At 53.4% G+C, this 14,654-nt stretch overlaps 1 protein-coding gene across 4 annotated transcripts in view; it reads left to right on the top strand.

Annotated features, from left to right (window-relative positions):
- The window catches only part of SAMD4A (sterile alpha motif domain containing 4A), a 265,015-nt gene that overhangs the window by 232,527 nt on the left and 17,834 nt on the right, over positions 1 to 14,654 (top strand). For all 4 annotated transcript variants that reach the window (XM_045287722.1, XM_045287723.1, XM_045287725.1 and 1 more), the window contains 3 exons: positions 4,762 to 5,095; positions 7,490 to 7,575; positions 12,496 to 12,614. In XM_045287722.1, the coding sequence (XP_045143657.1) occupies positions 4,762 to 5,095; positions 7,490 to 7,575; positions 12,496 to 12,614 (539 nt within the window). The remainder of the gene's footprint in view (positions 1 to 4,761; positions 5,096 to 7,489; positions 7,576 to 12,495; positions 12,615 to 14,654) is intronic.

Genomic DNA, 14,654 nt, shown 5'->3' with positions numbered 1-14,654 from the left:
AAAACCGAACTAGGAAGTCTTCCTGCTTGTCTCATCTACCAGAGACGAGCGGTCTCTAGGAAGCAGTGGGCCAGCTCTCACCTTTTCTGCTTTTTAGTGAGAGCCGTGGCGGTGCACATTTGTCAGTGGGCAGCTTCATTTTGCCTCTCTGTGTCTGTAAGGTGGTATGAGGATCAATGTGGTCTTGGCTTGGTTCCGTATTTATATTAACATGAAGAATTAGTTCCCTTGGCTAGTGGGGGGCACTAAGTTGAGTTCAGTTCCACTCATTTTGTAGCTTCTTAGTCAGCTTGCATGCTCATTGCTGAGTTCTGGATTTCATGTTTAAGAGTCGGGAACGTAGCTTGCGTCCGAGGGTCATAGCGCCGCCCCATTGATGCTCCCATAAGCAAACAGGGCTGGGTGTCCCTAATGATCGAAAGCCAAAGACTTTCTCCCTGAGACCATGGCTTCAAGGGTGTAGGGAGAGTAGGGCGTCTGCATGATTCCTGGGAAGCCGTATTTTCCATAAAGCGTCTCAACATAAGTTACGAGGGTTATAGATTATTTTCTATTCCCAATAGAACAGGGGTTCAACATGGGGGATTCAGCTCTTAGCATAACTCATGTCTCCTTCCCCCTCCACTCAGTAATTACAGAAAGCCTTTTCCTGCCGGGCCAGGGCAGGCTTGGGTTGGCAGCAGTGGCCAGAGCATCACGCACATTCATTTGCTCACCTCCGTAGTAACTTCCACATTGCTCATGTGTCAGGGATACATGTGATTGTTACAGATAGGCCTGCCTGGCTCTGCTTGCCCAGTCCCCCTTTGGTGGGAAGCCCTCCCCCTTCCCCTTCCATCCGTCATCATGGACTGGACAAGAAGGTCAGTAGCCCCCCACAGCCCAGGTGGGGTCAGGGCCCCCCATCAGCACAGTGAACCCACCAGCTCCCCTCCATAGGCCCCGTCCTGACCCACCACTAGGTCCAACGCCAAGAAAGCAATCACGTGGTGTCATCCAGACTCTGGGAAAGAGCCGGTCCAGTCTGGCAAACAGACTGGTTAGTAGCACGCCCACCGCATGCACGAAACTTGTCGGCACAGCTGCTGCCCGGGCTCACCCTGGCCATAGTCACCATGGTTAGAGGGGAGGTGACAAACTCTGGAGCTCTCGTCTTCCAATGGGGCGTTGGGAGGGACTCTCTCCCACACCGTAGGCCAGGTTTGAAATGAGTCAGGAGACTACCGGGAACCGCTCACCCTCCATAAACCCTGGCTGCCAGTGAGTCAGGAGTACGGTTCACATTGTGCTTCCATGGGGCTGCTTCCCGCCAACAAAGGGCCTGGCCGGTGGTGTCCTCGGTTGTCCAGAATTGAAGCAGTGGGTCTCAGGTTGCCATCCTCTGGTGTTCTTTCCTGATCTACAGGTTGGAGAGGTTTGGGTGCGGGAGTGATTGTGTCCCATCTGCTTGCGTCCCCTGACATCATCATGCAATTCTTCTTGGTCAGAGAGGATCCTTGGAACAGATTGGGTCGTCATGCTTTAGGCTTTTAAAATGATGTCCTTGCTCTTCTGGGCTCTCAGAAGATTAAATACGTCATTAGTAATCAAGAGCCTGGTTGCCAGCATCTTTCCTGGGCCCCAGGGAAAGCTTTGCATGCTGAAGCACAGGGGGCTGGCCCTAGGGAAGAGGGTAAGGCCCACCCATCACCTTAGGGAAGACGCCCAGCTCCATTCCCATCACATTGCTAGCCACCCAGTGCCTGGACCTTCCTTGGACCTCTGTGAGCACTGGGCGGGTAATTGCGCCCATCAGAACCTAGGTGCACCGCTTTGTCTAGTAAGTGGCACTCAGTTACATCAAACTGTCGTGTGTGGAACAACCCCACTTCACTATGCAATGTGAAAGGATGTGTAGTTTCCTCTAAACAGCAGCCAGAATGTTCCTTTTCAAACTTGGAGCCAGACTGCTCAGAACCTTCCTTGGATTCCCCCTCTGAATTACAATGAATTCTGGTGTCCGGGCTTGTATTTGTCTCCCGAATTGACCAGTGGGTCTTCGGGCCATTTTACTTGACCCTCCTGAAGACTCATTAACAATATGCAATATACAGATGACACAACCCTGCATGCTGGGAACTACGAGGACTCCGTTTGGGCAAGATGGTTCATTGTCAAGTGCCTCCTCATGACAATCAAAGACTGCAGTCTTCCGTCAGATTACACCTCAGCATCAAAACAAGCAAACAATTCTCACACCTGCAGAAAACACTGACGTTGTCAAGGATTTCGTTTTACTTGGATCCACAAGCAATGCCCAGGGAAGCAGCAGTCAGGAAATGAAATGGTCTATTGCATTGGGTAAGTCTGCTACACAAGATCTCTTTAAAGGGGCATCTAAAGGTCTGCAGCTAATTCAAGCCACGATAGTATCAGTAGTTGCATACACATAAGAAAACTGGATGCGGAAGAAGGAAGACCAAAGAACTGATGCCTTTGAAATCGCAAGGAAGATTTGCTCTGTAGTTGGCGAAGAATGTTGAATCTACATGGACCACCAGGAGAACTAGCAGATCTGTTTTGAATGAAGTATAGCCTTGCTCCTTGGAAGCAAGGCTGGTGTGAGACTTCATCCTTTGACCTAACTATGGTCTTGGTATCAGGAAGGACCAGTCTCAGAGAAAGGCCAGCATACTGATTGAAGTGGAAGCCAGCAAAAATGTGGAAGACTCCCCATGAAAGGGACTGAGAGTGAGATGGAGTGACTGCAACAAGGAGCTCAAACAGCAACGCTTGTGAGGATGACGTGTGTGTGTGTGTGTGTGTGTGTGTGTGTGTGTGTCAGATCCTGTTGCACAAAGGTGGCTGTGAGTCAGAAAGGAAACAAGAGCACCAGCTCCCATCACCTGCTCTGCTCTGCCTTGCCGGTGGCCTCCTCACTGTTCCTCCGGACTCCAGACGTGCTCCCGCCTGAGAGTCGGTATTAGTTTCCTGGGCCGCTATGACAGAATATCCCAAACCAAGTGGCTTATGGGAGTCCTGGCGGTGCCATGGTTACAAGTTGGGTGGTTCCTGCAAGATCAGCACTTTGAAACCACAGTCACTCGGAAGGAGAAAGAGAGGGTTTTCTACTCCCGTAAAGGGTTAAAACACCTCCCCTCCAAAAGAAATAAACACCAAACTCACCACCATTGAGTCCTTGGTGACTCATAGCGACCCTGTAAGACAGAGTAGAACTACCCTTGTGGGTTTCCGAGGCTGTAGCCGTTTATGGGAGTAGAAAGCCAAGCTATTCTATCCTCAGAGTGGCTGGTGGCTAGTAACCTTGTGATTAGCAGCCCATTACGTAACTGGGGCAGTTCTAAGCTGTTGTACAGGGCCACTCTGAGTCGGCATCCACTCAATGGCAGGAAGTTTGGTTTGGGTTTGGTTGGGTGGCTTAGGGAAACGTTCATTATCTCACAGTTCTGACGGCTAGTAGTCCCGGATGAGGGTGTCAGCAGTGTGATTCCTTCTGAGCGCTCTGAGGGAGAGTCTCTTCCATCTCTCCCCTAACTCCTCTTAGCCCCAGAGGCTCCCAGGCGTATGTGCCTCTTTCCTCCGTGTCCCTGCTCTTGTATTCGGTTCGATTAGGACTAGCCCCACTCTAGGACAAAGTCTCTGGGTGGTGCAGATGGTACTGACCAACAAGTTGACGGTCTGAATCCATCCAGGGGCACCCAGGAGAGAGAGGCCCGGCAGTGCTCCCGAAGTCACGGCCTTGGAAACCCTACTGATGTAGCTGTGTACACCCGTGCAGTCCTCGCGCTGCTGATGCCATCTTCGAAGAGCCTATTTCCAGATGAGGTCCAATCCCGAAGTCCAGACACCCAGACTTCAACATCTGTCTCTGGAGGACACCACTGAAGCCCAGACGGAGCCTCTGCCCGTGCCACACCCTCTTCCTGGGGTGCCCTTTCCCAGGCAGCCTCAAAGCCATGCTTATTCACTCCCTTGGGTTCCTGCTTTAGAGTCACCCCCTCAGGGCAGCCCTGCCTCGATGTTCACCTCTCATGGCTGGGATGGACCCCAAAGGCCATTCCCAGCAGTATCCCTAGTGCCCGGCACCCACAAATATAAATGTATTTAACACAGAAGTGTGCAACAGGTACTGACCTGGGGTTTCAAGAATAGCCACCTGATGAGGCAGGTACGATCACTGGCCTCATTGTATCATCTGGGAAACTGAAAGAGAGAGGTTACATAGCTTCCCTACTGTCACACAGCTAACAGAGCCAGAATACGAACCCTGGTGTCAGAGCCGGCCTCGCTGTTTTAATCACTCCCTTGTGCTGCTGCTTTGTTGTGGGCTAGTGAAGGTATAAGGGTCCTCCTCCATACAGAACAAGTCGTACCAGGTCACCAATCTCCCCTTCACCCCAAGGATCCAACTCTGTTCTATACCATCTAAAGAGAGTGCATATAAAATAGGGAAGTGTGTTCTATAGAGATGCTCCGAAGACGCCAGTAAAAAATAATGTACCCAAATCACTGTTAACAGTCCCCTCTAGACTGTGGAATGTTCCCGATTGCCTATTTGTATACTCCAGGTTCCCTACCTTGGACTTGGGTTACTATTAGAACAATGAAAACCGATGGCGTCCTTCCCGGAGAATGCTCTGCTCAGGGGCCCAGCCGCCCTGAATCCCGTCTTGAGGGCCAGCTCGGGGTCGGGGAGAGGGAGGGAGCCTGGTGGCTCAGTTGCCAGACCCTAATGGATGTCTTCTTCCTCTGACTGTGCAGGACATCATCGAGGGGGGCAACCTGCGCCTCCCACTCCAGGAGCTGCACCAGATGATCCTGACGCCCATCAAGGCCTACGGCTCCCCGAGCACCACCCCAGAGGCCCGTCGCCATGAGCCCCAGGGCCCCCACCAGCCTTCACTGATGGGCCCTGAGAGCCAGAGCCCTGACTGCAAGGACAGTGCTGGGGGGCCCGGCGCCACGGCCACCACCTCAGCCGGGGCCAGCGGCGGCCTCCCGCCTCACCAGCTGAGCAGCTGTGACGGGGAACTGGCCGTGGCCCCTCTCCCGGAGGGCGATCTCCCCGGACAGTTCACGCGTGTCATGGGCAAAGGTAGAGCCTGATTCTCACGTCCCCTTCTGTTCGAATATGGGCCCGTGGAGCTGCAGGCTCCCTGAGTGCGGGGGAAACAACCTGGCAAGGCAGGTGCTGTCACCGCATTGTACAGAGAAGGAAGCAGAGAAAGTGTTAGCCCTCGATGGGCTTTAAACTTCCCCGTCACAGACCCCCAGAGGCCTGTTGCTTAACTCTTCTCTCTAGTCCTGTTAAGGGGCTCATTTGGTCACTGGACCCACAGGGAGGAAAGTGGGGTGAACTCTTTAAAAAAAATGATGCAAACCACGAAGTAGCCAGTTTCCTCCTGAAAGTGGCAGAAAACGAGTGTCTGATGGAAAAGGCATAGCTATTTTGACCCCTAGGCAAAGAGCCTACACCGTGGCAGCAGCCAGCCACCTGCCAGCATTCTCCAGGGTTGGTGTTTACAGGCTCTCCTCGGGGTCAGTCCATAGGAAGTGCTCCGGAAATAACAGCTGGTGTGCACCGAGTGGTGACTGTGCTCCGGGCACCGTTCTCTGTGCATTACCTACGCAGCTGGCTCAAAGCCTCCATGCGGGTTACAAAACCACACCTGACACTGTGCTTGCAGCCTCTTGTGTGGTGGATACCCCACACTTGCATGCGTAGCAGCCTGGCCGAGAGCACAGGAAATGAGCCCCTGAGCTTGAGTGTCATGCTGAAAATGTGCCTGTCTAAAGAAGGCCTACATTCGTGGGGACAAGGCTGGTGCGTTGATGCTGAGCTCCCCTGAGAGGAAGAGGATGCAGGAACTCGGTGGTTTGATGGGTTCTTTTCTCCCCGTCTCCCGCCTCCCCGCCAGAGAGGGTCCTTGGCTGAGTTGGGTGCAAACAGATTCCTGCATGTGTGAGAACCCGGTTCTGCTAGGAGGGGGGTGGGGGGCTGGGGTATCTACCTGAGTGTGCATCACACCCTCCTCATAAGATACAAGTGCCCTGCCACTCTGCTTTTAAAATCCTAACTACCGCCAAAGAAATGACAGAACACCTCGATGATGATGATAATAAAAAATGCAAGCTAGACAGGAGATGGGAAGGGGAAACGGAGCCCTTTCCAGCCCTGTCTTCATCCTCCCTGAGGTGGCCAGTCGTTTATGAGCACCTGGACCCGCCTGTTTGTACGCAGACAGGCCCTTCCACTCCTTTGCGCAGCCTGGGTGGGTTGGTTGGTTTTCCGGATGGTTGTGTTTCCTCCCACGTTGGATGCTCGGTTTCTGCCCTTACAAAGAACAGCACCTTTGCAAAGGCAGCACGCTCTTCCCCGTGGGCATAAACCATAGCTTCCGGGACAGGGCTCTGGGGAATGGCCCTGGAAGGGGCCTGGCGGAAGCTTGCTGTTTACAGGCAGGGTGGTCAGTGTGCTGTGGTACCATGGGGATTCGGAGACACGAGGGCCATGGGGAAGCAATCACATGCGATGCTTGGTCTCCTGGAGTACAAGTCATTTCCTTCTGACTGCTCCCCCAGAGTGGACGAACCACCACCCCAAAGTCAAGAGCACCACAACCTGGGTGCTTAGAGCAAGGGGGCCTGGTGGCACGTGGGTTAAGCACTCCGCTGTTGACCAGCAGGGGAGCTGTTTAAGCCCACCAGTCGCACCGAGGGAGAACGCTGTGTCAGTCTGCGCCCGTCAAGACGGCAGCGGCGGGAAGCTTAGGTTGCTGCTCAAATCTGTCCTCCGGGCCACCGTGAGTCGGAGCGGATGGACATCCGTGGGGGTGAGGGGAGCAGACAGGGCGACGCTCGCATGTTAGATATCCAGTCCATGTGTCTGCCCCCCCCCCCCCATGCTGGCTGCTCTGGCGCTGTGGGCACTCCGGCGTCGACGAGCGTGTGTACATATAAATGTGCAGATCAATTTGAGAAAATCGACCCCCCCACCCCCCAATCGCTCAAGCGATGGGGTCTCAGGCTTGATTCCTGTTTGTGTGCACACCTACACCCCGCATCCTGAGAGAGGTGCCTGCAGAGTCCCTGCAAACACCAACGGATCCGCCGGGCTGAGGTTCGTTCATAAAATGACGAAAGAGTGCTGACGGGGCTGAGAAGCCTCAGCACCCCTGCTCCAAGGGGGTGCCTTTCACAAACAAAGCCCACGCCCTGCTCCCAGCGGCGGCGAGTCCTCCCTCTGACTGGGATTAACTGAAGGGGCTTCTCAAGCCGAGGGGTCCAGTGGTGACCACGCCTAGGACTTCCTGGAATGAGCAGCCTCCAGGCCTTTGTAATGAGCCTTCTAGAACCCCACAGGCAAGCATGCCTCGCAAAATATTGGGTCCTGAAAGGAAATCGGAGGCAGATTTCAGAGGCCAGGATGGGCGTGGTCTTCTCCCACCCCCTGCCCCTCACTCATCTCTCATTTATTTTCGATTCACAGTGTGCACCCAGCTCTTGGTCTCCAGGCCGGATGAGGAGAATATAAGCTCCTACCTACAGCTCATAGACAAATGTCTGATTCACGAGGTGAGTGGCGACAGGTTTGCCAAGGCTGGTTTTTTATTTTTTTCATTGCTTAGAGCGACCGTCTCTGAGCTTCTGTGACGTGATCATTTCGGTCTCCGGGCACCTGTTTTCAAGGAGCGGATGGTCATGAATTACAGCTCCGGCAGAGCCAAGCCATGGCAGCCTGCACCCCAAACACCGCGTGCGTGCGTGCGTGACTGAGAATTCTGGTGTGGGGCAGATGCCAGAGAGGAGCTTCGAACTCTGCAAGAGCCCCTGAGTGCCCACGTCTGGGCTGGTTAGCACAGAGCCCTGTCATCTGACCTCCTTAGCTTTAATAATTCTGTGCTAAGATGTTCTATCTTTTAAATTGGGAAACTGGCAAGAAAGAGGGAACAAAAGAAATAATGAGTGTGTGTACACAGTATATGTGATTCGGCTGCTTTTACGCGGGGGCTTTTTATATCAAATACGTATGACAAAGCAGTCAACATGTCTTACATGTGTGCCTCAGTGCTCATCGTGCTGTGTACCCGTCACCACCGTCTGTTTCCCAAAACAGCGACTCCCCTTTCACTCCCTCAAGCCCCTGGTAACCAATGGCGAACGTCACGTGCTCCATGTTTGCCTGTACTACGCATGTTCTTTTGTGCCTGCCTCATTTCTCTGCGCAGCTCTAGTGGCCTACTGGGTTACAAGCTGGGCTGCTAACCACAGGTCAACGGTTTAAAGACACCAGCCGATCTGCAGGAGAAAAATGAGCCGTCGGCTCCCGTAAATATGTATAGCCTTGAAAAGCCACAGGGGCAGCCCTACCCTGTCATGTGGGGTGACGATGAGTCAGAAGAGCCTCAGTCGTAGTAAATGTGTTTGTTTGGGTTTTACTTCACCCAGCAGAATGTCCTCAAGCGTCTTCTGTATTGTCACAGGTATGTGGCAAACTTGGTGTGTCTCTGCCGCTGAGTGAGGCTCTGCTGGGTGTGTGTGCATTTTGTGTATCTGGTCACTGGTGTGGGACACTGAGGTGGCTTCTGCATGCTGGCTGTTGGGAGGCAGTGCTGCAGGGGAAGCCAGGGAGGACATCATCGATTCGCCGCCTGAGCCAGCTGGGAGTGCAATGGGGTATTTCTGTTTGGACTTGTGATTTTCTTTCTCCCTTTTTTTAAACAGGAATTGTATTAGCCATCTGTCCTATGAGTAGGGATGGGGGGGGGGCGGGGGGGAGCGGCCACTGGAGGACAGGTGAGGAGAGGGGGTTGTGCCCCGGGTTCAGGACTCCGGTAGCTTCTTGAGCACCTCCTCCCCGAGGCTTTCTAGAGACTAGAGACGTGGGACAACTTGGGACTGAGTAAACCTGGGGTGATGCTAGCTCCTCCTGCAGGAGTTTGGTGCAGGAACAGGTTAGTAATGACCCCACACCTCTTCCCCTCTGCCATATTGGTGAAACCTGTCGGCAGCCAGGACCTGAGAGTCCAGTGGGCCCGGTAAAATACATGTCCTGTGCAGGGACAGCCTGTTCCCCCTCCTACGCCCCTGACCCTCCAGCCACTCCTGCTATGGGAGGCTCTTTCCTTTTGATGAGCCCTCTGTCATTTTAATGGTCTGATACCGCCCAGCCCTCCCCTAAAGGGGTCCAGTCCCCCTGTGGATTTCATCCCAACATGGCCTTCCTCCCCACCCCGCCCCCACGCCCAGTTCGCAGTGTCCTCTCTGAGTGAGTTCTTATCCCCCAGTCACCCCGGTCCAGGCTGCTCCGGCGGCTCATTTGGGAGCAGACACGCCTCCCTCAGAAACACTCGAGTATTCCAAGGTATTGGATGTTTTCACCGGAAAAGAAACACATTTTTTATATGTAATTCCGCCCCCCTTCTTGGTTTCCCCAGAGCAGCCGGATACGTGATGGTGGCTGAAGCCTGCTGAAGGCTTATTTGTGTGCTGCTTTGGGAAGGGACGAGGCCCCTCGAATGGCTGACTTGTCACCACCTGACTACACCCTTTCCCCCAAGGGCTGGCTGAGTCATCCTCTCCAATTTCCAGTCCTGACACTGTACTTTGTTTTCTGCCCATAACGAAACTAGAGGAAGCAGAGAAGGCGAGGACGCATGTCAGGACTGGAGAGCCCGTTCATCACCGGTGGCCACTGAGCATGCCATCCCTGCCCCGGGCTGCGTGCAGCAAGAGGGGCTGGGTGATGGTAGCAGAGCAGTGAGGGTTCTGGGAGGTCCTTCCAGCTTGCAGCCCCGAGTCAGAAACAAGGGATGGCCTCAGAGAACCGATCGTCTCCCCGAGAGACCAGTTCATGCAGACCACAAGGTGGTAAAGGCAGGCTAGGGAAAGAGGCAGGAGAATGTTCCAGGGGGGCCCAGAAGCGTGGAGGGCTTTGTGCTGTGTTGAAAAGGAGAGCCGTTGTGGGTAGCTTGGCAGGGGAATGATGTACGCTTTTGAGCGAGAAGCCAGAATGTGCTTCTCTCCCACGCTTCGCTCGAGGTATTGGGGAACGAGGTATTTTCCACCTGCAAACCAGGACCCCTTCAGCGGCCTCTGGGGAACAGTGCATAAGCTTCCTGGTGGATCGCCCCCTGCATCGTGGGCAGGGTGCTGCCCACGTCCCTCCATCTTGCTTGCTCTCGCTCCTGTTTTGATGTCTTTCCTCTGTACTTCCCGGAAGGCCTCAAGCCAGTCGCTTCAAACATGGCACTGTGAGGTTCTTGTTGGCTGCCTGGCCAGAGCTCCTGCTGTCAAGAGACCCCTGGGAGCGGAAGAGGAGCCTCTCCCTGCTGGGAGTCAGGGGCAGGAAGGCGGTCCCTCCACGTCGGCCTGACTGGATTCATGCTAGCATGGAGGGCTCTGTGCTCTGCTTGGGAAGGGGAAACGTGTGCGCCGTTTCCTGTTATGGTTTCCCTCTGAGGAAGAGCAAAGTGTCTGGCTCGTTTCCCACCGCCCCAGGTCGGCCTCTGTGGGCAGCACTCTGTCGGCATACTGGCCCGGTCTGGGCGAGACAGGCCCCCTTTCACATACCGGACACGCTGATGTTCAGTGCCTGGGAGGGAGGGTACTGTCCTGAGGTGGTTCTGCGAAGATGAGCTCGTTATACGCCTGCCTTTTTAATCCAGCCATTGAACAGTTTAGCACAAATCTTCGCGATCTCCTTCAAGACAGACGTATGGGTCTGGGCCTGACAGAGACAGAGTGATTGCGAAGTGGCTGACTGGCCGTGTCCGGGCCATCTGTGGATGTGGAATCTTTCTCTTCCAGCCACCCCCCAGGAAGCTCCACTCTCTCAGCTCTGTCCCAGAACCAACCCAGAGTTGCCAGGACAGAGGGGCGAAGGTGACGTATCAGGCACCCCAGCCATGTAGGGAGCTCCGACCTCAGCAACCAGCTTCCGGAGGTCACTGGGAGCCAGCTGTGACCCAGGAACAGATTCTGAGACCGAGAGGAGTGGGCCATCATGCCCCGCAGCCCTGCTGAGGGCCTGCTCCTGTCCACAGCCCTGGATTCAGTGAGCCAGATGCCCCCAGCGAATGAGCTGACCTCTCCCGGTACCTCTTTCTTAGTGCAAACATTATTTCCATCTTCTTGGATGCTCTCTGCCACCGTGAGTGACCAAATGGTGTCCTTAGAAGCACTTTCAATGCACATCTAAAAAGTGAACCCTTTCTCCTTTGACATTTGAGAAATCGGGCCCATTGCCCTTTGGGCTGGCGAGCAGTAATCTTGAGGCTTAAAACCTTTAGTTTCATGCCATTGTCTGGGGCGAAAGGTGGTTCTCACACCCAGGTGAGGTGAACACCAAGGGGCTGGTGTATTGTCTCCGAGGACACTTGGTTACAGCTTCTAAGAGCAGTGTCTGAAAAGCTCACAACCTATCAGCCTTCTGTGTTAAAAAGAAAGAAAAAGACCCTTCACCCACACCACTTAGGCTGCAGTTCACTGTACATGTAGTCACCACGGCCTGCCTCAGAGTGCTCTCTCTGGGTAGTGACCATGAGGCGACTCCATACCTGGCCACCAGGTCCAACAGAATGAACTGGTGCCCTGTCCGGGCTCCATGGTGGCTGCTGCCATGCCTGAGCCCATTGCTACTGCCGTGTGTGCCGAGGACTCCTCCCCTTGACTGAGGGGAGCACAGAGGAGCACCCACTTCAGAAGAGAGCAGACTTGGGGACAGCAGGCAAAACAGGCGAAGCCCTGATGGCGCAGTGGTGAAGCGCTCAGCTGTCAGCCACAGGCGAGTGTTTCAAAGCCACCAGGCACTCCATGGGAAAAAGGGGTGGCAGCCTTGGAAACCCTCTGGGGCCATTCTATTCTGAGTCACCTCGAGAGCACTGCGTTTGGGACTCGGGCAAAACTTCCACTCATTGTGATTAGGAAAGACTTGTACATCTTACTGCACTTAGACAAGCTGTGGGCCAGCCACCGAGGCCTAGAGAGGTCTCAGCCGGGCCCTGAACCTCAGAGAGCAGACTCCATCCCCTCCAGCCCTGCAAACCACTCCTGGGCGACCACACACCCTCAAGCTGATTGATTGCTGAAGCGGTTTAGTGTTCACATTGATTAGGAAGAGGCAGGGGGCCTGCAGAGGCTGGAGCGGCCAACAATCAATCTCACAATTCATTCTTCGTTGATAAAGAGAGGCCAGAGTGGTCAGGAAGGAGTGAGGAGGTGGGAGCTGCCTAAAGCCCAACCCGCCCCCGCCCCCCCAAAAATGAGGCTCGTCAGAACTTACTGCGTGCACCTCACCAGGTTCCTCCGGTGCCAAATACCTTGAATTTTCTATCCAGGCGGCTCTGAAACCAGCCTGACTCGGTTGGACCAGGTTGGAGCCAGGTGAAGAAAAGGCACCGGCAGATCCTCAAGTGTTTTCCCACATTAATTGCATGTTTCTCCCCCTAATGCCAGGCTGCGTCACCCGTTTAAACATCCTGTTTGTTTTTGCAGGCATTTACAGAGACGCAGAAAAAGAGATTGTTGTCATGGAAACAGCAGGTGCAGAAGCTCTTTCGGTCTTTCCCTCGGAAAACGCTTCTAGACATATCAGGATATCGACAGCAAAGAAAGTACGTTGAGGTTGTTTTTTTTTTGGGGGGGGGGTGTTTTTGTTGTTATACGTGGTGGTTCCAGGGGCCTCCTTTGCGTGCCTGAGTTCCTGGGGCAGGAGTAGGTGGGGCGCCCATTCCTTGTTCCCCAGGACACCTGCTGGTCAGGTCCAAATGGCATTCCTTAAGCAGGTGGGGTTGGGAAAAGGCTGGGGAGAGAGAACTCCTTCCCAGAGGAAGATCTGTGATCTCTGGTACCTCGCTGTACATGGTCACGATGACAGCATTCATCCAGGGGCGGGTGTGCGGGACGTGGGCGGATAGGATTTAAGGAATCCCAGGAACATCCTTGAGGACTTAGCTGTGACAAAGGTCTGTGAAGGGACAAAAACAGGCTGTTCTGTGAGCACCTGAAGGGGTGGTGTAATTTTTTTTCTCCCTTCTGGCTGCAGACAAGCTAATTATAGTCGGTGGCAGGGTAAGGAGCCCAGTGCTGGTCTATTTTGGTCTGCGCTACAGTCTAATCGTGAAGCTGTACCATTCTTGATTTTTCATAGTACTTCAGCTTCTTGGCTGCAGTTTAAAATAAGCCTAGTTGTACTTTAGAGCCCATCACCTTAATATGGTTTTAAATTGAGGAACCTAATTGCATATTAAAGGTGAATTGCAGGGAAATTGGGGGTGGGGGAGCGTTGAAGGGGAAGGAGGCGAGTTACAGCCTTGAAGGATGGTGAGGAGTTCCTGGGAGGCAAAGGGTGGAGAATATAAACATCTGAAGATGTTCTGTTTTGCGTTTTTAAACATCAGCCGATAAATGTTTGGGAGGTTCCCCCCACCCACCTACATACATAACTCATTTCCCGCTGCATACACAGACTCTCTGAATTGTTAAAAAGGTGGCATTTATTTGCATAGGTGTGCCCTGAAACATCACCCTTTCATATTCTCTTAAAGGGGGTAAGACCAGTTTGAGCTCATAAAACTTCATTAGAGACCCATTTACAAAATCCAAGGGAAAAGGGGAAATGCTGCATAGGACAGCATGCATAACACGGCTTTTATTGAAGACCTCCCAGGGGCTCTGGTGGTGCAGTGGTTCAAGCACCCACTGCTAACCAGAAGGTCTGTGGGCGAAAATCACCAGGAAGGGGAACCATGGCGGCCTGCTTGTGCCAGGTATTGCAGTCCTGGACACTCCATGGAACAGCTCTCCTCTGTCTTAAAGAGCCACTATGAGTCACAACAGACTTGCTGGCAATGGATTTTCATATGCCAAGTGGGAGCCAAGCGCTTTGAGATGGAATTCCTTTTAATCTGTGTAACAACAATTTGAAGTCCAAGTCCTGCTGTTAAGCCCGTTTTACAGAAAGAGAACATCAGACTTCTCTGTGGCCATGGGTAGGCAGTGGCAGATCCGAAATGTGGACCCCGCAGGCCAGCACCAGATCCAGAGATGATGCCTGGAACCACCATGGATGACATGCAGCTCTGAGGCCCGGGGGTGGTCTAGACCAACAAAATCAACCCTTCTTGGGGTCTTGGCCTGTTGTGTAGAAGCACCCTGACTGGCTCATCTCCTCCCCGAGACCCTTCTGTAAGGTGATGTCCAGTGACCTACAAATGGGCTTTGGGTCTCCACTCTGCACTACCCCCCTCATTCACTATGATGACTTTTTTTTGTTCTGATGATGCTTGATACCTGATCCCTTTGGTACCTCGTGATCACAGGCTGGTGTGCTTCTTCCATGTGGGCATTGTTGCTTCTGAGCTAGATGGCCGCTTGTTTACCTTCACGCCTTTAGGACTCCAGATGCTGTTATCTCTTGATAGCTGGGCACCATCAGCTTTCTTCGCTACTTTGTTTATGCGCCCATTTGTCTTCAGCGATCCTATCATGAAGGTGAGCACACAATGATAAGATTTTTTGTTCTTTGATGCCTGATAACTGATCCCTTTGGCACCTGTGATCACACAGGCTGGTGTGCTTCTTCCATGTGGGCTTTGTTGCTTCTGAGCTTGATGGCCATTTGTTTACCTTCAAGCCTTTAAGACCCCAGACGC

Source organism: Echinops telfairi, unplaced genomic scaffold (genome assembly GCF_000313985.2).
Source record: "Echinops telfairi isolate 266 unplaced genomic scaffold, ASM31398v2 ScPeMD7_18;HRSCAF=68, whole genome shotgun sequence".
Taxonomy (NCBI): domain Eukaryota; kingdom Metazoa; phylum Chordata; class Mammalia; order Afrosoricida; family Tenrecidae; genus Echinops; species Echinops telfairi.
This window is presented reverse-complemented; position numbering and strand designations above follow the sequence as displayed.